This window comes from Euprymna scolopes, chromosome 2 (assembly GCF_053919585.1).
Source record: "Euprymna scolopes isolate OS-2025 chromosome 2, ASM5391958v1, whole genome shotgun sequence".
Taxonomy (NCBI): Eukaryota; Metazoa; Mollusca; class Cephalopoda; order Sepiida; family Sepiolidae; genus Euprymna; species Euprymna scolopes.
In genome coordinates, this window is record NC_136483.1 from 14,247,101 (window position 1) to 14,268,919 (window position 21,819).

General features: G+C 31.5%; 1 protein-coding gene across 4 annotated transcripts in view; it reads right to left on the reverse strand.

Moving 5' to 3' along the window:
* LOC145288846 (cyclin-G-associated kinase-like) overlaps positions 1-21,819 on the reverse strand; it is a 295,142-nt gene that overhangs the window by 126,676 nt on the left and 146,647 nt on the right. For 2 of the 4 annotated variants that reach the window (XM_080136362.1, XM_080136361.1), the window contains exon 4: positions 8,992-9,106. The exons of the other annotated variants lie outside the window; for them this stretch is intronic. In XM_080136362.1, the coding sequence (XP_079992488.1) occupies positions 8,992-9,106 (115 nt within the window). The remainder of the gene's footprint in view (positions 1-8,991; positions 9,107-21,819) is intronic. 4 annotated transcript variants of the gene reach the window in all.

Sequence of the window (21,819 nt, forward strand, 5' to 3'; positions counted from 1 at the left end):
AAGGTTGGTGCAAACAAGATAAATTTTTGTAGCTTAATTTCTTATCTGGATCGCAATCAAGATTTTAGCCAGCAGAAAGTAAGGCAGACATTTACATTGCAGCCATTTATAATCTGCCCCTTCTGCCTGCTGCAATAATAATAGAACCGAGCTATTTGAAGCATTCAACATCCTCAAGAGAAGTTCAACACCAATGACGCTTAGCTGCTGTCAGTATGTTGGTTTCTGCCACATTCACCGTCATGCAGAGTTGGGAAGAAAAGCTTTGCAATCCGTGTTATTTAGGTTTGTAACAAAGTAGAGGAATCCCAAAAAGAATTCTCAAAAATGATTTGTAATTTCTGGCTTTAATAGACTAGATTTTTTACAAAGATTTTTTCTAAATTATTTCTTTAAGAGAACGATTCATTTATGAATGATATTTTACCCATATTTAATTATGATTGTGTTATTTGTGTTTATTGATGATCCTTATTGGCTTAATTCCAATGTACTGACCATTTTAACATTTAAAAATTCTAAAATTTTAAGTATTTTGTATTGTGAATCAAGCTTAAATAAAAACAAGGGAAATAAAGAGAAAAAAATTAAAAGAAACTCAAATATCAAGATTTTGCAGTCATGATTTCTTGTGAACAGACACACACACACACACATATGTGTGTGTTCACAAGTAATAACTGAAAACCCATGTATAAATTCATCTGATGCATTGGTACAATTTCTACTATTTTCAGCTATGGAGAAAATAAAGTTATAGTGAAATAACATATGAACTTTAAAAAGCCTATTTTATTTACGATTTTCCAATCATTATTTCATATTAATGGATATTTTCCAATTTTCTCTATGCTCACCACCAGTCGTGGTCAACAAAAAAAAAAATATTCATTTCATGGTTCCAGTATAATTCTAGGGTAATTAAGTGTGCAGAATCTACATACAAGAAATGTTAAAGTGTATCAAATGAGAAGTAACATAATCAGATTATGACATATAGCTATGTGACTCATATTCATCCAATTAACGTATCATACCGAAGCAACACTGACTATGGGGATCAAACTGGTTCTCTCCAAACGAGAAAGTTTCACAAGAACATAAAATTCAAAAGCTGTCCCCAGTCATCCAATTGCATCCATAATATTCAATTGTCAATTTATACTTTCTGTTTTGATTTAGATCACAGAATTATAATTATCTTCTGCTAACTTAGACTAACGGGAGAGATGGAATGCCAATAATGTGTAAATGATCTGGATCAATTTTGCCATATTTGTAGATTCTTCACCTCAGAAAAAGAAAACAAAACCACAAAAGCAACTCAAGTAAACAACAAATGCTACTTCAAATAACCAAAGAATAAAAAATGGCCGCCTCATATTGTGTTCAGGTGTTAATCACTTAAGTGAATGGAAACATGGGGAAACAAGTTTGTCGTACCAATCATATGGCAAGAACTAAAAGACTATAACAATGATTGCAACTTCTGTCATATAAATATGCAAGGAATAATTGCAAGGACACAAACTACAGCAATCTGATCAATACCAAAAGAAACACATTTTCAATTTGATTCTGACATTCTGGTTCAATAGCAAAAAATTAAAATGAAAACCAAATTTAGTGAATTTATTAAATTAGTAAGATACACATATTCAACATTTGTTGTTATGCTCTCAAACAGTGGTGGGCTCATCAATAGCCGACTGTCCTGCAATCCATTGATTTTGCAGACGTTTTCAACTTCCCTGACAAAGGTTCCCTCAGGCACATTATACAGGAAAATAGTATTCCTGCAAATCTTCATCTCATCCAGTGTATTAGAGAGCATTTTCTTCATTTACATTGTTCACTACATTCTTGATCACACTCTTCATGATTATAAGGGGGTGGCAGTTGGGCAGGAGATGAACATTGAATTTTGCTTATGCTGATGACACTGTATTGTTGAGGTCAACTGTGCAGATTGCGCTGAACAGGCTGCAGAAAGCTGTGCTTGTGTGAATTTGCGCATCAACACATAAAAGACTCAGGTTCTCTATTCCTTGATCTTTCCTGAGAATTAAAAATTGCTATCTCTGAATGGTGTTACATTGGAGGACATGACGTCATTTGTGTACCTTGGTTCCACCAATATTCTATCTGAGCAAAATGCAGAGGAGGTCGACTTAGCTTTTGTACATCTCCAGTGGTCCTTATGTGGATGTAGAGAGATTTCAATAAATACAAAGAAGCATATTTACAAATATGTGATTTTTTTTTTTTTTTTTTTTACACAGTGATCACCACTTATCAAGGCCCGGAAGCCACTCAGGGATAAGGGTTATTGCAAGTACATTACGTTAGTGAGGAGATTTGCTGAAATGCTTACTTAAGGGGGCGGTTCATTAGGAATTTGTTAACATTGGACTTGAAGACATCCAAGTTGTAGTCCGGAGGGAAGCAGGCAGACGGAACAGAGACATGACCAATGAGGGTGGCTGATTAACGGAAGCTTGAATGAGGGTGGCTGATTAACGGAAGCTTGAATGAGGGTGGCTGATTAACGGAAGCTTGAATGAGGGTGGCTGATTAACGGAAGCTTGAATCACATAATCTTGCATTAGCAGCTGACAGTGCCCCTACTACTTCACCAATGTCTCAATCTTAAGTCTCGACCATATGTCCTTTTATAGCAATGAATGCTATGGTTTGGATATGCAGCTTGTCAACTGGAGGAAGAGCTAATTCACAATGTGTTCCTACTGTCCTATCTGAGCAATACAAGCATATCAGTGGACAACTGAGAATCTGGACTATATATTTTCTGAAGACATTTTATCTTGTTTTTTTCTCCTGTTGAATTATTTTTTTGTTTGACTGTTTTACTCTCTTTCAGATATATAAGTAAAATTATAAAAACATCAGAAAAAACTATGTGGATTAACATACATTTCGACAATATTAATCATCTTGTCAATGGTTCAATAACTGTTTGCTAACAAATTTGTAGAACCCCTGATGAGATGATTAACATCATCGAAATGTAGACTAATCCACATAGGGTTTTCTGATGTTGATTTAATTTCACTTATAAAAGTCCTGCATAAGTATTGAGTACCATTTGAAAAGAATGCTTTCTTTTTTTTTTTTAATTTATATATATATATAATTTCTGCCACTACTTGGGGGCCTTCTGCTGGTGTCTATTGTATTATCTCTCCACGGATTTTTTATCCTGCCTTCACTTTTTATATAGACAGTACTTTTTTTAATTGAGTTGAATATAAATCTCAATCTACATGATTTCCTTCAAAAGATTTTAAGAAATCTTTTTGGGTTTTAAATTCATACTTCAGGAATGTAATCTTTCCAATTTTTTCTAGTCATCACCCCTATTGTAGACCACTTTCGAAAGTTTTTTTGGACATGCTTATACATATGGATTGTTTGGATCAACTACTATCATCTAAGGTTTTCTTAAGGATTGCTTCATCTGTATTGGAGTTTATTTCTGGTAAATTTATGGATCGATTGCCGAAATGTGGAGTTTGTTTGAGGTTTGTTTTGCCCAAAAATTTTACAATGCAGTTCATCCTCAGAAGGATTCCTGTTTGATTAGACATTTGAGGCCCTCTTCAGGATTGCTGTACCCGGTTTTCTTACTTTGGAGTTTATTTTTGGGCTGATTTGTATTGGACTACTGCCGCCTGACCTGGATTACCTTTCTTAGGATATTGGTTGGACTATTTCTTCAGTTTTGAACATTTTTCCATCATGCTCCTACTTAGATTTTTCCATTTCTTCACTTTTTTCTTATAGGTATTTTCTTATTTTACTCATTCTTTCATATTTCTTCCTTTTTTTTCTGTTTCTACCCCTTCCTCACTACAACTTTTCAATTTGTATTCTTCTCTTTTTCAAGTGGTGAAAAAAAATGGGGCAGTTATTTTATTTTTTTTAACCTAAATATTCTGAAACTGATTTTATTTGTATACCCTTATATTGTTAAAATGTTGGCTTTTCCCCTCTTCTGAGAAGCATTTAGCTTCGAAATGCCATGGCCTAAAGAGGTTCTTTTTCCACTTTCCTCTCATTTTCATCCTTATTGATCTGATTTAATGAAGTTCTATGTAACTTTTATTCCTTTATCTTTTTAATTTTATTCATATATATTAGCCAAGATACCAGGCATTTTTTGGGTGTATGCATATTAGTCTAGCTCCCTCCCTTTTTCCATCCTTCTCTTATTAAAAACTTTAACTAAAACCAATGTAAAAAATTGTTGAATATCTATATTTTTTCAGAGTTGAATGTTTATTGGAATTTTTGTCAATTTGTGTCACTTCTAAACAGGAAGCATGTGATTCACTTTTATCTCAATTGATTCAAGTACGATTTCCCAAAATATCAACACTTAATGAACGATCCTGTGGACACAAGGATATATTTTTTTTTAGAACTGACCCATACACAGAATTCAAAACTGATTTTATTATCCATCACAAATTTGCAGAAAAGATGGAGCTATATAATTCTTATTTTTCCAACATTGTTATTAAGAAAATTCCAAGAAAAATGATGGCAAGAAATATTACATTAATCAAACCAAAAATAATTAAACATAAAAAATATTCAAACTATTTAAATCTCAATAAAATTCATTTTCCTTTAAGCATCATGCATTTATAGATGAGTTTTAAACAAATGGTTGGCTATTATTACTTTATATAAATTGACCACAAACAATTCTTACTTTTTATATCATACTTTGAATTAGCTGCTCCTGATATAAATATGCAATTATTCCCTTAGTGTTACGTACTATTTATACAAATATAGATTGAAACAGTTACATGAACTGTAATATGTTCGATTCTTTAGATAATCAAATGATTTTGTACAGTGAAGGTTTTTTTTTTTTTGCAAATGAAATTAAAAAAAGACGACAATATTTCAGCAACATAACCTATACTATTATGTTCGGTCAAAATTCCATATAAATTCATAAACTTAAAAGATTCCAAGTTGAACAAGATGCACCTAAAGAAGGTTGGAGGTTATGTTGTCAGAAACGTGAAAATAACATCCAAAATGCAAACACTAATCCAACCAGTTCAAAAAATAAAAAATTACCTTAAAATAAACAATTTACATCATGCATTTATAAATGAGATTTTTTTCAACTAATTATCGTCTATTGCTACATCTCATGAAGTGACCACAAACAATTCTCACTTTTTATATTTTTAATCAGCTGCTCCGGATATATACTTATCTTTCTTAATAATAATAATGATATATATATATATATACATATATATATATATACACACACCATTGTTTCAGTATTTAATTCATGGATTGGAGGTTAAAACTGTTGATTATCAACTAAGTGATCATAGGCTCAATTCTTGACTCAGAACGGGTGCTCATCTACATGCACAGAATAGCTGAAACAGTGTGGATGATATATAAACTTTTGAAAAAATGTTTTATTTTTAGCAGGAGGGTGTAACAATTTAATTTCTGTGTTTGATTTTGGAAAAGTCAAAATAATCTTATTTTGAAACAACTTTGTGGAGGGGGGGGGGAGTAATTTCACATAAATCTTATGCAGCAAACAATACAACCTAATAAATTTGATAGTATTTAAATTTTTTTTTTTATATAATTAGAGAATTTGATTGTTTAATCTATACAGTAATCTTAAGAAAAAAATAGAGATTTTACAGAATAGCAAAAAATCCTTGGAAAATACAGACAAGGATTATTTTACATTAAGCTTACATTGTAAACTAACTCCAGCCACTGAAAATTGAACAAATCAGTAAATAAAATTATACAGATAAGTTGAAAATCTGATTACTTAATAGTAATCAATTTATTTTTGTAAATTAAACAAAACTTGTGCTAGTGGTGAAGATTTGTACATATATACAAAACATATTTATATACTTGTAAATAACAAAATACTGTCATCTTTATACTTTTCCAAACTTGTAGGTGATAGAATGGAAAACTGGGGGGAAAAAAAAAAAAAAAAGTTTATCTATGCAAGTTTTATTTTTTATGTGTCTCCAGTAGAAACACTATTGAAAATCTTTTTTTTTTTTTTTTAATAAAAAATTTTTAAAATCAATATTAATTCATCAATCCAATAAGAAATTTCACAAAACAAAAAACTGAAATCCATGCTTTTTTTTTTTTTAAAGTGCTTAAATCACTAAAAAACTTAATTTTTTTTAAATATCACTTGATTAAACAAAAACAAACTAAAAATAGAAATTTTATGACAAGATTAAAAGCAGCACCCTGGAAATATTTTTAAACTTTATCATCTAATGGGTAAATATTGCTTTCAGTCCATACAACTAAGATTTTTATTATAATTATTATAATAATAATAATAGTTATAAAATATCATTCACACAGACATTTCTGTGTGCTGACTGCAGTCCACACAGTTAGGTTTCAATTCGGTTTTGAAATCATGTCTAGTCACACTGAAGATTCGCAATATAACAGTTATGTGAATCACACACTAGATTTTTTGATTTTATAAGAGTCAATTTAAAAGTTTTCAACACAGCTATCATGTTATGTTATGGTCAAGGTCATAATCACAGCAAATGTTGCATTATAATGGTCATCACTGAAATGATAGTTCCACCAATTGCCATCGTCACTGCTGTTGACTCTTGTACCCTAATTATTTTGTGAACCCACAAAAGAATATACATGCACTTGTATTTATATAAATATGAACAAAAGACATTTCTATTAAAAACTATAGAATTGAACAGCAATCACTATTTTTATTATTTCATTTTATTGAAAATTACTCAAAACACATGTAAACGCTGGCCATTTTGGTTGTGACAACAAGTTAGAGCAGAGCGGCTGCCCTGGAAAAAGTATTACTCAAAAGTTGTGGTGAAAAGGTAATAACACATTTTTCTCAAGGCCATGGTGCTTTGGTTCTATGAGGTTACTAAAATAGCGACCATTTTGGATTTAAACGATAGGTTGTCAATTTTTATTATGTCGATAATTATTTTATTTGAAAATATAATTTCAATAAAGAATGATTTCAAATTTCTAATGTTAAAGAAATTAATGCAAAAAATAAATCCAGCTTTAAATTCTATCAGCCTTTGTTAAATGGATTATTAAAGCAAGATGGATTAAGGAATTAAAAAAAAAGATTTATAGTACCCCCCACCCAAACACAGAGTTGTTTTATTTTTATTTGTAGCTGTCATGGCTAATCTTTTAATGGGGCACTGTCATATATATTAATAAATTCCTGTTTGCTATATGCATTATAAATCAATATTCAACATTTTATTTCATAAAATATTTTCGATCTTTTCTATCTAACAGGTGGTTTTATCTCTATAAAATTGTACTTCCTGTTTAGAGTTCTCTATAAACATATATCCTGAAACTACATTATCTAGCAATAAGTATATTTAACTTTGATAAAAGGTAAGGGATAACAATATTGTTGAGATGGTCAGGGTTGGCAACATGAGTGTACAGGGGAGAGGTGTTGTTTTGAAACATTGGTGGTGCCTGAAAGGGATTAAAGACTAAACATTCACCAAAATTGAATGTCATTTTACTTACATTCCTCATATCCAATCAATGCTTAGTATATCCCTACCCAAAAATCGAATCAAAATGTACAAAAATAATAAAATAAATTATATGTTGCTAAAGATTTGGCATAAAAAGGTTCCTCATTCAATGTGTGACAATACCGGGTCTTTTTGTTAGTATACACGTGTGTGTGTGTGTGTGTATATATATATATATATATATATATATATAACTTTTTGATGGTACAAAACCTATACAACACTTTAAAAATAATATGTGGAAAAACCCTAGGGGCCTGGCTAGTACCAGATGGGTGACTATTTGAGAATTCTAGGTGCTGTATGTGTTCTCCGCTTATCTCGGCATTTGTTTCCAGTCATTCTGAATCATCATTTGCCACTGGTATTTAACAATGCCAACTCAGGAGAGATGTGGTTGGAGATTGCGTTATTCTTACCAAATAATTCCACGTGCAGGCACTGTTACAATGGGTATCTATTGTTTGTTAAGACTAAAGGAAGCTACCTATATATATATAGCCTTAAAAATATTCATGCAAGATATTTAATTAAAGTAGAAAAATTTTTTTCTCTATCATGTCTGAATCTCGGAATGTAACAATTAGCATGAATTACTGACAGAGTTAGATTCAGAAATAAATACATAGATATACACACAAAAGTTATAATTAGTGTTTTAAGTATAAGTTGGATTAAAACTTATAACATTTTCTTATTATCTTACATAAATCAATATATATATATTTTCGGCATCAGTTTTAGAGAAATTCTATGAACATTACAGTATTTCTTTAATAGTGTTCATTAAAAAGTAGAGCCATAGATTTTTAAAAATAAAATATTTTTTATCTGCGAACAACATACATTGCTACATTGTTGTTTTTTGATTTAATATTTGGGTATTATCAGGAGAGGATATAAAAAATATTTATTAGGTGGAAGCAACTGCATTTGTGCAGCAAAATATATTTGTATAAATAAAAACCATAAAAAATTTGTGTAAGGTGTTATATATATATATATATATATATATATATACATACACTGCCCTAAATGTCAAAATAAAATAAAAGACTAAAAGATACTTTTTAAATAAAAACTATTTCTTTCCAACCTAAAATCTGTAATAGTTATATATTAGAAATATATTTTATTTTTAATCTAAAAGGAAAACAAAATTCATACAAATATAAACTAGAAAAACCATAAAAAGAAAAACATAACATAAAAAAACAAAACTTTTCACCGATTCCAATTTCAAGTAAAGATCAATTTTGGTACACAAAATCTTGACTCACCTTGTACATAAAAATAAATGAAATAAAATTCAAATAGTTATAAGTTTTTTTTTTTTTCCTAAGTTTTTTTTTTTTTTTTTTTTTACCTGTGCAGAGTTCTGTACAAATTAAATATTCCGCTTGGCCATGGTCAGACTCTTCTTTACTGATTGATGCTGCCGAGATAAACTGGATCACATTCGGATGGCCAGAAAGTTTTTTCTGTATTCAAAGTTAAAGAAAATTTTTTTTTGTTTTTTTTTTTGTGCTGTTTTTAAAATTTTAACCACCCACCCATTTTTTATATCCATTCCAAACGTCCCACCAGTCAATCCCTTTTTTTCTTTTTTACTAGAAAAATAACAAGAAAAAGTAGAGTACTTGAGAAGTGCAGACACAGACACACTATTGTATGGACAATAGGCAGAGAGAGAGAGAGAAAGAGAGATAGATATGAAATTAGATAGAAATGAAATAACTTAACCTCTTAACATTTTAGTAAAACCTCTACTCCCCCTCTCTGTGTTGACTGTTTGCTACCGTTCCACCCTCATAATCTTGTTTTACTTTGCAGAAAGCATTTGAATAAATTACAGGTAGAATCAATATATTAGGAGAAACTGTAGATGCTAAAACACATTGGTCGTTTAAACACACACTAAAAATATGGGCATTGCAAATTTTTGATAAAAAAGAAAAAGAAACACGAAATTTATAAAATCAAGTAAAAACAAACAAACAAAAAACACACATGCATGAGAGAAAGGAAAGGGGGAGAGTATATTTTATTAGCAGTAGGAAGAGAAAAGCTAGTATTTGTTGCTTATCATAAATTGTCCGGAAAAATGTAATTACATTTTTTCCAGGCAATTTATTTATAAATAATCAAAAATAAATAAAATGGTGTCAAAATTAAAAATAATTAGAAACATTGTCAAAAGTATTAAAATCATGTCAATTAATCTAAACAACAAAATTATAAGAAATTGAGGTTTATTACAAGAATTGAACATTTGTTATCTTATAAGAAAAAACAAACAAAAATAAACAAAAAATTTTTTTATAGTTTGTTTATATTTACTCGATTACCAAAGATCGCAGAATATGAAACAAGGTCATTTTTTAATATTGGGAAAATCCATCTCCACAAAAAGAGGCATTCTCGGTGGGAACAAAAATAAAAATTGCCTCAGTCTAGGACGATTTCTCCCTTACTGACTGAAAAATGTAGCGTAGTATCAAAACAGATACTACACTTTTCTCCTATCGAAAAGGCTAAAAATTGTTTACAGGTTTTGTACTTCGAAATTAATCCAAACAATTCTGCTCAAAATTAGCACACCTTACCATTCTTCATTTGAACTTATTTTTTTCTCTACTATTTAAAAAAGAAAATAGAAAAATGCATGAAGCAAAAATCTAACTTACCAAAATAAAACTACCAAGATTTATATAGAAAATTAACTTCCAGGGTATTTTTATAACTACTAGAACACCTGTGATCAATTGGTATTTGTTATATTATCTATTGTATAATGGGTAGGTTTGTGTCCAGTTAAAAGTAACCCCCCCCCCCAAAAAAAAAAGCCACTAAGTTGATATTTTCACAATTGGTGTTGGTCTGGATGAATTTCGAAAATTAAAAAAAAATTGTTTGAGGATCAACTGAGTCAGGTTTCATCAATGGGAAGGGGTGGTTTTTCAGCACTTTTCAATCATATTATGCACCAACTTGAAAAGAAAATGCTGTCTCATTTTGAAATTATCAGATGCTAACCCTGAATTTTATTTATTGTTTCTTAACATTCTCTTCAGACTATTTCTCTTCAAAGGAAGGAGGGGGTGACAAGAAACCTATAATGTGTGATTTTAATAGCGTTTTGGAGTCTTTAATTTTATTTATTAATAGCACTAGATATCTCATCAATTTTGATTCTTTTCACTTTATATGAGCAGAGTAGAAAGAGGATGGGAAAGATAGAGGGAAAATGGGAGAGGAGGAAAGAGAGACCTGAGAGAAATATTTAATAGAAATATTTTACACATTTTTAACCTCTTATTTTAGTGGGTCTGGGCAATGTCAGGTAACTCTGCTAGTTAAATATATAATTTATTAACTTTGATATTGGTTGATAATCATGTTTTTACAAGGATTACAAAGTTACGATACAATGTGATGTTCCATCTCTCTTGACTAAAAAAAATAATTTTTTTTAATTAAAAGAAAAAATAAAAAAATTTTTAAATTAAAAGAAAAAAAAAATAACATTTTTTTTTTGCACATTTCTTTAATTATCTGTCATTTATATTATTCATTCTTTCTCCCACCATTTAAAGTATGCAAATACAAATGAAATGTGCACAGTGACAAGAAACAACATCATCGTTTGAGACAGATTTCACATCTTAATCCAAATTTGTGAAAATATATGATGCATAAATTATTGAGAAAAAATGGTCTTGACTAGATTGAAGTCTATCTACAACAATCAACATGAGAAAGGCATGAACTCATATTCAAGCAGCTTTAAAAGTAATAAGCCAAAGTTTGTCATATACTATTGTCACCATGTAACTAAGCTTCTGGAGAAGTGATGAGTACTGTCAAATGATGCAATCCACATGATATCATTTTTGTTAAGAATTATTTGGATGAGGCATCATTTTTATTCTCATCAATGTTACTACTTCTATTCCTAATATGATTTGACTGATGTAATCACTGGCCTTCAGTTGGATAGTCATGGATAAAAATAAATGTCTATACAATGGTTTATAAGAACGGCCATTACTTATGTCGTACTCTGCACGAGTGGGTTTAAATAAATTAGCAAAAATATGCTCCTCTAGTCGCATATTTTTGCTAGTTTATTTATATGACACATATACTACATAAAACACGAAAAACACCCGTCTAGCTGAATCCACTGTGAAAAATTTCCCCCACTCTTTATCTGTGCCTAAAGCAAAACGCGGATTCCATGAACAAAGCTTCTTTCTTAGAACTGCACGCCTGTGGAACTCTGTTCCATCTGCCTGCTTCCCACCTGACTACAACTTGGATGTCTTCAAGTCCAATGTTTACAAATTCCTAATGAACCGCCTCCTTAAGTAAACACTTCATCAACTCTCCACACTAACGTACTGTACTTGCAATAACCCTTATCCCTGAGTGGCTTCTGGGCCTTGATAAGTGGTGACCACCATGTAAAAAAACTACATTGTCCTCTCGCAAAGGAGAAGGTAATGCCAAATATAAATAAATAAACAAAAGTAATGGATGTTAAAAATCATCACTTATGTAAGACAAATTAACATACATAAATGAATTATTATACTAAAGTTGAGTACGTTTGTACTTGCCTCCCCACGAGGGCAGAGTTAGACCCTGAATCAGGTTTAAAGCAAAAAAAAAAATTAGCTTCCCAAAAAGGGAGCGAGTTTGGACAGTCATCCACTGTATGCCAACATACCGATGATAATCTAGAAAGATCTCTCCTTAACTGATGACAGATATTACACTTCGACCTCCAACCTGAAGGCAAAGCTGAGTCATTTAGGATTTGTTTCCCTAAAGTTTTTTTTCTTACTATATCCTTTCATCATAGAATACATGTTAAAATATACCTTAGTTTTGAGATTGAATTATGGTTGAGGAAGAAAGAAAAAAAGAGATCTGTTTTAATTGTTCTAATTAACTGAACAAGTCATCCATCTTAGCTATTAAAGTATTTTTTCATTCCTCACAATGTCGATTTAATGACTAATATTTTTTAATTTCTGCGACCATTTAAAGACTTTTCCATGTTCACATATAATTTACATGATTTTTGTACACACCGCAAACACCTAACGCTAAATAACAAAATAAGTCTCTTTACTTCTATATTATCAATAAGAAGTACAGAGACTTATTATTTGTTAAGTAGAGTGTCTTAAAAGATATGTCACAGTTTATGAATTGTTAAATGAAACAAAGAGTAAATAGCGGTAATGATTGCGAGCCAAGAGGTCACAGGTATGTCTTCTAATAACTAATTAATCATATTTGGGCACAAGAAAAACATCATCTTAATTCAATGATACCCCTAAAGAAGGCTGGAGAGCACATTGGCTGAAACATATCTTTTTGATGAGCATATTGAAGGGAAAATATATATCTTTTTGATGATAACAAAAAATATTAATATTTCTGGACTTTTAACAAAATAGATGCAGTTGATATCATTTCATGTAAATAATTAAACTTAAATGACTAATTTACAAAGAAACTTGTAGTACAAATATCTACATTAGTAGAACGATATTATGATAGACAGAGAATCTCCTTTAATAAATATTGAAAATCAAATTAAAAAAAAAAATAGAGTAAAACAAACATTTTTAGAGATCAAGAGATTTGAAGGAAAGAATAAAAAACTATAAGCACGAATAGAGGTCAGATAGCGTCCACTACAATGCACACAAAGATTATATCTCTGCATCCGTCTTGCTGTGAAAAACCATCACATGCAGCAGATAAAAATGGGTTCATCTACTTATATTAATTATGTGACAATTTTACTTTGTATTCTTTTTTTTTTGCATTTTCAATAATTATACATTGAATTTCTTTTTTTTAATATTTATTGTAATCAAAAATGCAATAACATAAACTAAACTAAATTTTTGAAATCCTATTTTGGATTCATTAATATTAACTCTTCTCCTTTCGTTTACAAACAAGGCTGGCATTATATAGCCAGTTTGCAGGAATCGCATAATATACACTCTCCTACAATAAGGCTGCTTGTCAATTTAGTACTTCTGGCTCTTAGCTTATTATTTATAAATGAAATAATTTAAAAAAAAAATATGTACATAATTTAAAAAGAAAAAAGTTAAAACAAAAATTAAAGCAAAAAAAAACAAACTTCCAAACAATGTCATAAGTACAGATAGTTTTTATAATATTGTCTTTTAAAATAAGACAATTTGTGTTTATCAATATAAAATTTTATATTTTAATAAAATAAGTTGAAACTTTATTTCATGAGTTTTCAAGAAAGAATCAAAATTGATTTTCTAAAGTTTCTACAAATCAACAAAAGAACCATACCACTATTTCCACAAATACAAACACAATTAGAAAACAGTCATTCAACTAGTACCCATTTATAGACCATTGAAGCATGAAATGGTGGATTAAAATAAAGGGGCAATAATGTCATGCCCAAAACAACAAAGAATATATCCAACTAGCAGAAATGCATGCTCTTACCCAATAATGAATGAGAAACTCTGTATCCTCTTGCACCTAGCACTAAACCCCATATTATTATATTGTCATCAAAATTTCTCTTCTAATCAACAAAATCCTAGACTCTTTAATAATGTTTTTTTTTAACATAGGTATCACTACTTATCAAGGCCAAGAGGCCACTCGAGGATAAGGGTTAAAGAGTGTACAGTAGAAATTGGACAATATAGTAATCGTTAGTAATGGAGATTGGGTAGATTTGTTAACTTATTTTATATAGTGAATTTTTTTTATGCTATTACATATACATTTTTTCATTTTCAGAATCAGAATAAATATATATATATATAGTTTTAACAAAAACCAAGACTGTTTTAATGCTCAATTATGAAATATGATAATTTTATAGCTTCCAGTTTAAATCATCTCCTTTTGGCTTAAAATTTATTGGCATATGAACGATTACTGAATTATATGAACACAGTAAAATTCGAAATACTACAAATAAGACTATATATATGTGTGTGTGTGTGATAGGAGCAAAATTTGCAAAATAAGAAAAGATTAAAAAACTTTTCAAATATGAAAATGTAAAAATATAGAAGTATATATTTATCAAACTTGAAACTCCATGGAATAATAAACCTTTCGCTTTTATTTCATATTCCTGGTTTTGAATAAAATATTGTAAATTTAATTCTACAATATCTTAACTTTTTCTACTAATATAATTTATATAACAATTGCATTTATATCTGTAACATTTGCATTTAATTCACAAGTTCGAATCTTACCTTGTTGCTCAGTCTGATTCCAAATTGAAACGGTCATATCACAAGAATAATACAATTGTAAATTAGTATTTGGAAAAGCCAAATATCAGGACAACTTTCTTTCACAGACAAATTAAAGTTGTTACGCTCACAATTCTTTCTTAAGAATGAATGAAAGTATAGAGGCTAACCTGAGAAAATAAAATTACAGCTAAGTAATTGCAGTTTATTACAGGAATCAAATGTATACCAAAGAAACCTTTACATTTGCTAAATTTAAAAACTAAAAAAAAAATAAAAATTATCACCAAACTCCTTGTCATATAGCTCACATTTGCATATAATTTCCTTTGAATACCAAAAATTAAATTTGATGAATATTTAATAGGATATTAAAAATTAAACGATTCAAAATTTCTTTCAAATTTCCAAAAGATAAGTAATTATTAAAAAAACAAAACAAAAAAAAAAAAATAAAAACTGATGGATGATTAAAATGCCTGGATTGTAGTGGAAATGTATTATCATGAATTAAATTTCTTTTTTAAATAGGATTTTTAAAAGTTATTTTTTGGTAATTTATGCTATTGCATGTTTGCTTTCAATAAATAGTCAATAAAAAAAAAAATGCATGACTTACAAAGACTGAAGAAACACAGAGACACATAAAAAAAAATGATCATACAATTTGATCAATATATTATATAATCCTTCTAACAGTAACAACATGTTAAGGGAGACAAAAAGATTAACCTTAGCAGGTGTCTGAAACTCTCTCTCCCAACCACAGCAGCTTTGCTGACCCTCTTTTCCTCAGTTTGGAGTAGGTGGTGGAGGCAGAAAGTTACCCCCCCCCCTCCCAGTCACTGACTAAAATAATACCATGTTATCTAGTGATTTATAAACATCAGGTACAGAGTTCATGGTTCATAACATTACTGACAATAATAAACATACTTTTTCTTCCTTTTCTGTCTAATTACCTCCCCTTAATACACAGACAACAGAAAAACGTTATTCAAATAAATTATTATTCTTGTGGTTACTACTGCTGTAATCACTATTTTGTTTACCATGACCTGTGAACATCAGTTCATGTGTTATTCATAGACTACAGTGTTAACTTAAAAAAAATTCAATTATATATATCATATATATAATGTTTGCAAAAAAATTTTTCTATGCCTAAAACATGAACTTTATCTCTAAGTCTGATATTTATAAAATAACTTGAGGGGTCTTAACTAAATGTATGATTTTTGTAAATGCATGAAGATTATACAAAAAACATTTCTTTTCCACCCAGAATGTTTATCTGCTACAATTAACTTTAAAATAACATTTTAATCGCAGATTGAGTTGACAAATCCTAACAATATCTGTTCTTAGCTTTCAGAATCCTGTAAACTGATTTTTTCCGCATGTGACTAGATAACCCTATAAGCATTTACAACTTTGTTTTATCATTGAGAATTCTTTTAAAGTTAAGACTGTAGAATTTGAATTTTAGTGAGGAAACATGTAATATAAGATCCTGGCAGATGTAGATATTTTTATTTCATTACATTTTCACCCCAAACAAGGCATTGCCAATTTGGTGTAGGGGGCTACTATCAGGGACAAAGGGGTACTATGTAGGGATTTAGGCAGCAAGATGTCGTTACACATGAACTTCTGCACGTCAGTACAGTTGGAGAAGCAGGGATCTGGAAGGGAATTCCAGAGTCTAGCGGTTCTGGGGAAGAAACTACTGGAGTAGAAAGATCTTTTACATATAGGGATCTCTATAGTGTGGGGGTGGGATTTAGTAGCCTGTCGGGTTTGTCGAGGATGTTCACGTCGTGGGGGCACAAGTGCTTGCAGTTCGTCAGAGCATTGACCATTAAAATACTTGTAGAACAGGCAGAGGGATGCAACAATTCGTCGATGGGACAGAGGCTGAAGCTTAGATACCAGTTCAGGGCCTATCAGGTTTGCGACTCTCTTTTGAACCTTGTCTAGGAGCGATAGACTAGTAGCAGATGCACCATCCCAAATATGACAGCAATACTCCATACATGGGCGAATAGTGGCCTTATAGAGGTACAGGATACTTTCGGGTGTTAGTAGTTTTCTAGCACGGTAGAGAGAGCCCACCTTCCTTGATGATTAGACCCCCAACCCCCACACATAATTCTTAACCAAGTAAAAATGATCGATATTAAAGTAAATAAAATATATTGTAATTCAAGTTTTTTATTCATATATTCTACTTACGAGTTTTAAATTGTCTCTCTGAGCATACAACAAATGAGCAACACAACGTCTATTGAAAGGTATCTAACAACATGTAACTCTTCACTTCTTATCAAGCATAAATAATTAGGAACAAATACATTGAGGACATTGCGAAAGCTGCTGCAAAGAAGGTAGGTTCCCTTTATCGAGTTAGAAGATTACTCACACCTGAGGTATCCTGTACCTCTACAAGGTCACTATTGGTTCATGCATGGAGTATTGTTGCCACATCTAGGCTGATACATCAGCCACTAGCCTTTCTCCCTTGGATAGGGTCCAAAACAGAGTTTATAGATTCATTTTTGTTTTGTCAGCACTTTATTTGTTAACAAATAGTCTGCAATGTCTTCTATTTCATCCATAAATCTAACAGATATTAATCTGACTCAAGTAGTGGTAACGAGCTACACTTGAAATTATGATGGTGAAGAGGGAGGGGATTGAGTAGTTGATACCGTTGGTAATGGGGTAGGTAGGAAAAGATAGAAGAGTCTGGAAAGATGTATTTCAAGGCAGAGTAGAGGCAAACACCTTGCCCAAGAGTGTCTGAGGCAGTTTAGTAATGTGCCCAACCCATAGATAGGGCCCTGACAGGTACTATCACTGGGAGTAAAGGGCAACTATGGGGTAACTTACTGTAGTTCCCAAATTGAGGCTTAACTATCAGATAAAAATAGAACATGAGAGGAAGGAGACAGGCAGTCATTCCGACCGACCACACACACCCAAAAACACCCGGGTACCCACCGATTTTTTAAATTTTAATATTGAAACAGGCTTATTTAAGTCATTTTTCATGTTTTTTTTTTTTTATTTTTTATTTTTCAGAAGTTTTAACGTTCGTTTTTCTGTTTTCTTTTTCAGATTTTTACATTTAACATCGTTTGTTTGCATTATGTTAGTTTTTTTTTTGTGTTTTTTGTTTTGATTACCCCCACCCCCCATCCCCACCACCCGGGTACCCCTCGCTTTATTTTTCAGATAAGTTTAAACGTTCGTTTTTCTGTTTCTTTTGTTTTTTTCGATTTTTACATTTAACATCATTCGTTTGCCTTACGTTAGTTTTTTTTTCTCGATGTTTTGATTACCTTCTCCCCTCCCTCCACCACCCGGGTACCCCCTATTTATGTTTTAACGTTCATTCTTCTGTTTTCTTTTTTTACTACGCTTATTCTTAGGTTTTCATTCACACCCCCACCCCGACCAGACACACCTCCAAACAATCGGGCAACACCGGGTACCACCCCCTATATAAAAGCAAAAATGTGTGTATGTATGTATGTATGTATGTTTGTGTGTTTGTATGTCTCGCAAAAACTTTCCACATGGGACATGGATTTTCGCCTGATCGGTATCATTTTAAACTTCCAACCTTCACCCGACAAATATCGAAAAATTTGCCAAAAACGTTAATTTTTTCACCCTGAAATCATCACTTTTCTACAGGGGGGGGGGGGGTCAGCAAAAATCGTCCTCTCATGACGATTCCGCTTCTATGCATGCGTCATACGACATCGTAACCGGATTTAGTTTAAATATTTGAAAAACTGACACAATTTCGTGGAGGTCGTCTTAGCCCAGTTGGTTAGAGCGTTTGTGTTTGTATGTCTCGCAAAAACTTTTGACACGAGTTTCACGAGATTGGTATCATTTTAAAGCTCGATCCTTCGCCCGACAAATATCGAAAAATTGGCCAAAAACATTAATTCCCTCACCCTAAAATAATCAGTTTTCTACAGGGAGGGGTCAGCAAAAACCATCCCCTTAGGACAAGTTCGCTTCTACGCATGCGCAAATGACATTGGAACATGATTTAGTTTAAATATTAAAAAAACGACCTAATTTTGTCAACGTCGTCTTAGCTCAGTTCATTAGAGCACAGCCTCATTATCTAAAGGTTTTGGGTTCGAATCATGGTGTGAGAGGTTTTTTTTTTTTTCGATTTTGAAAGGTTTAATATTGAAACAGGGTTATTTAAGCCATTTTTCACGTTCTATGTTTTTTGGTTTTTATTTCTCAGATTTTTTAAAGAAGTTTTAACGTTTGTTTTTCTGTTTTTCTTTTTCCATCACATTCGCGTTTTCTTTTTGTTTTTCCGATTTTTACATTTAACATCGTTCATTTGCCTTATGTTAGTTTTTTTTAGTGTTTTTTTTCGATTTTTTTAAGTTTTAACATTTTTTTATATAAAATATTTAATAATTTAATAAAAATATTTACTTTGCTTATTCTTAGGTTTTCATTAACCCACCCACCCCACCCCCGCCCAAGCACACACACCTCTAAACACTTGGGCAATGCGGAGTACCCCTGCTAGTCTATATATATATATATATATATATATATATATATATAAAAGTGAAAATGTATGTATGTTCACTTTTTGTGTATATCCGCAAAAGGATTTTTTTCGACGGCTTCTCGAGGCGGTCGCTCATTTTTTACATTACGTCGAAATCATAATATCTATGAGTTACGAACGGAGGTCGTCCGTCTATTTAATTTGCCAGATTTTGAAACGTTAAATATTCGACATTTTGGGATCGACGCATATTGCTTTCGTTTTTGGTACAAAAAACTCGATTCAAATCCCTGGCCCATGGCCAGCGGTCTCTAGAAAGTGATGTAATGTTTGGTCAATGTCGGCTTACCGTCGTCATATCAGACGGTTGCTTTCATTTTAAGACAAGACACTCCCCTAATAAACGGGAGATCTGTTTTTCCCCAAAGTTAGGTAAAAACAAACAAAACGGGTTATTGACCTCATTAAAAACTGTCCCACAGAAAATGTTAACTGCTGAATAGTTATTGATTACGTTGTCGTAACGCTCGCACAAAATGTTAACTCTATGACTTCTGTGCGGGCACCTGTCATTCTCTTCTTACTTAAATAAATTCAAACATCTTTCAGTAACTCATTCTGGCTGGCCAAGCGGTTAACGTGTCATGTTTTTTTTTCACATTTTATTTTCCAACTTCGCCTCAGGGCTTCGGGTTCAATCCTACCAACTTACCAAAACATTTTTACCCCCCCCCCCGTTTTTTTTTTGATTTAAGAGCACACATACCTCGTAGCACCCGGGCAACGCCGGGTACCCCCGCTAGTCTATAATATAAATCTCACTGTTTCAATGTATGTATGTTTGTATGTCTGTCTAAAACTTTTGACAGAGGCGACGGATTTTTACCAAATCAGTATCATTTTGAAGCTTGACCCTTCAGATGACAAATATCAAAAAATTGACCAAAAACATTAATTCCTTCACCCTCAACTGAGCACTTTTCTACAAGGAGGAGTCACTTTTTTCGTCAATATTTTCATAAGTCATCCCCTCTTTTCGATTGACTAGCCTTAATTTAAACCTTCGCGACTTCCGGTTTGGCAATGGACACAATGGCAAAGACATCATGTTTTTTTTTCATGTTTTTTTCCTCCCTCGCGGTACGGGTTCGAGCCTGCCTGCCTACTACCATTTTTTTTTTTTTCAGCACACACATACTTCCAAACACCCGGGCAACGCCAGGCACCCAGGCTAGTTCTATAATAAATCATAAAGGTGTTAGTTTTTTTTTTTTTTTGATAAAATGATGAAATTTCATTAAATAATACTAACTAAATGCTAGTACAACAGTTTTGATGTTTTAAAACCTAAAACTTATGAAGAAACCCGTACATAACTGATGACCAGCTGTGATGCAGCTACATAATAATAACTTAATAACAAAAGGAATGATATGGTGTTAAACGGAAACTCAACTATTCTTGACTGCTTAATATCCATTGTAAATGGATAGTTCAGCTAGTGTTATATGTTCTTAGCACTGTTTAAAAAAATAAAATAAAGAATCAACAAACCATGTGATTCACAGAAAGCTAAATTTACATTCTTACTGGGAATCTGCCATTTCCATGGAAAATGTTTATAATAACTGTGGCTTATCACAGATCTGGCTGAAGAGATAACATAAAGCTATCAATTTCTTTCTCACTTGAAAGAAATATAAAACTGGATAAATTTGTCTGGCATTTAATAAAAAATGAAAACGTCATTTTTTTAAATCTTTACCAAAAGTAGGAAAAGATCTAGTAAATTCTATCTGGCAAAAATATCAGATTCCATAGTTGCGGCTATTTAACCATGAAAATGCTATTTTAAACTTAAGTGTGATGGAAGAACGGACCAACTAACAAAACTGCTTACAGAGATGCATAGAAACATGGACTGATGACCTTTGTGTCCAAAGTTTAAAGTCCCTCCTATAATCCCAGTGTCTTTCTAGAAATAATTCTGACTAGAAATATATCGGGAGAACCAATGTCAACAATAGAATCTTCTGTCTAATTTTTTTAATAAAATACTAGATGACCTGTAATTTGTTTAGTAGTCAAAATTAGTACATTGCCCATAAATCTATACACTTAGTGTTCTGAACTGATTTTGAAAGGAAATTTTATATTTTAAAAGCACATTTATTTAGTGATAGCTTTGAAAATATAATATTCTTAAAACCCACATTTTACCCCCAATTTTCACAAAGTCAAAAGATTTCAGAATATATTGTGATGTCATAATATTCCTTCTCCTTTCTACCCTCTCACTTTCTTTTCCCCTATTATTTACATCATTCCTTTCATTTCTCATCAT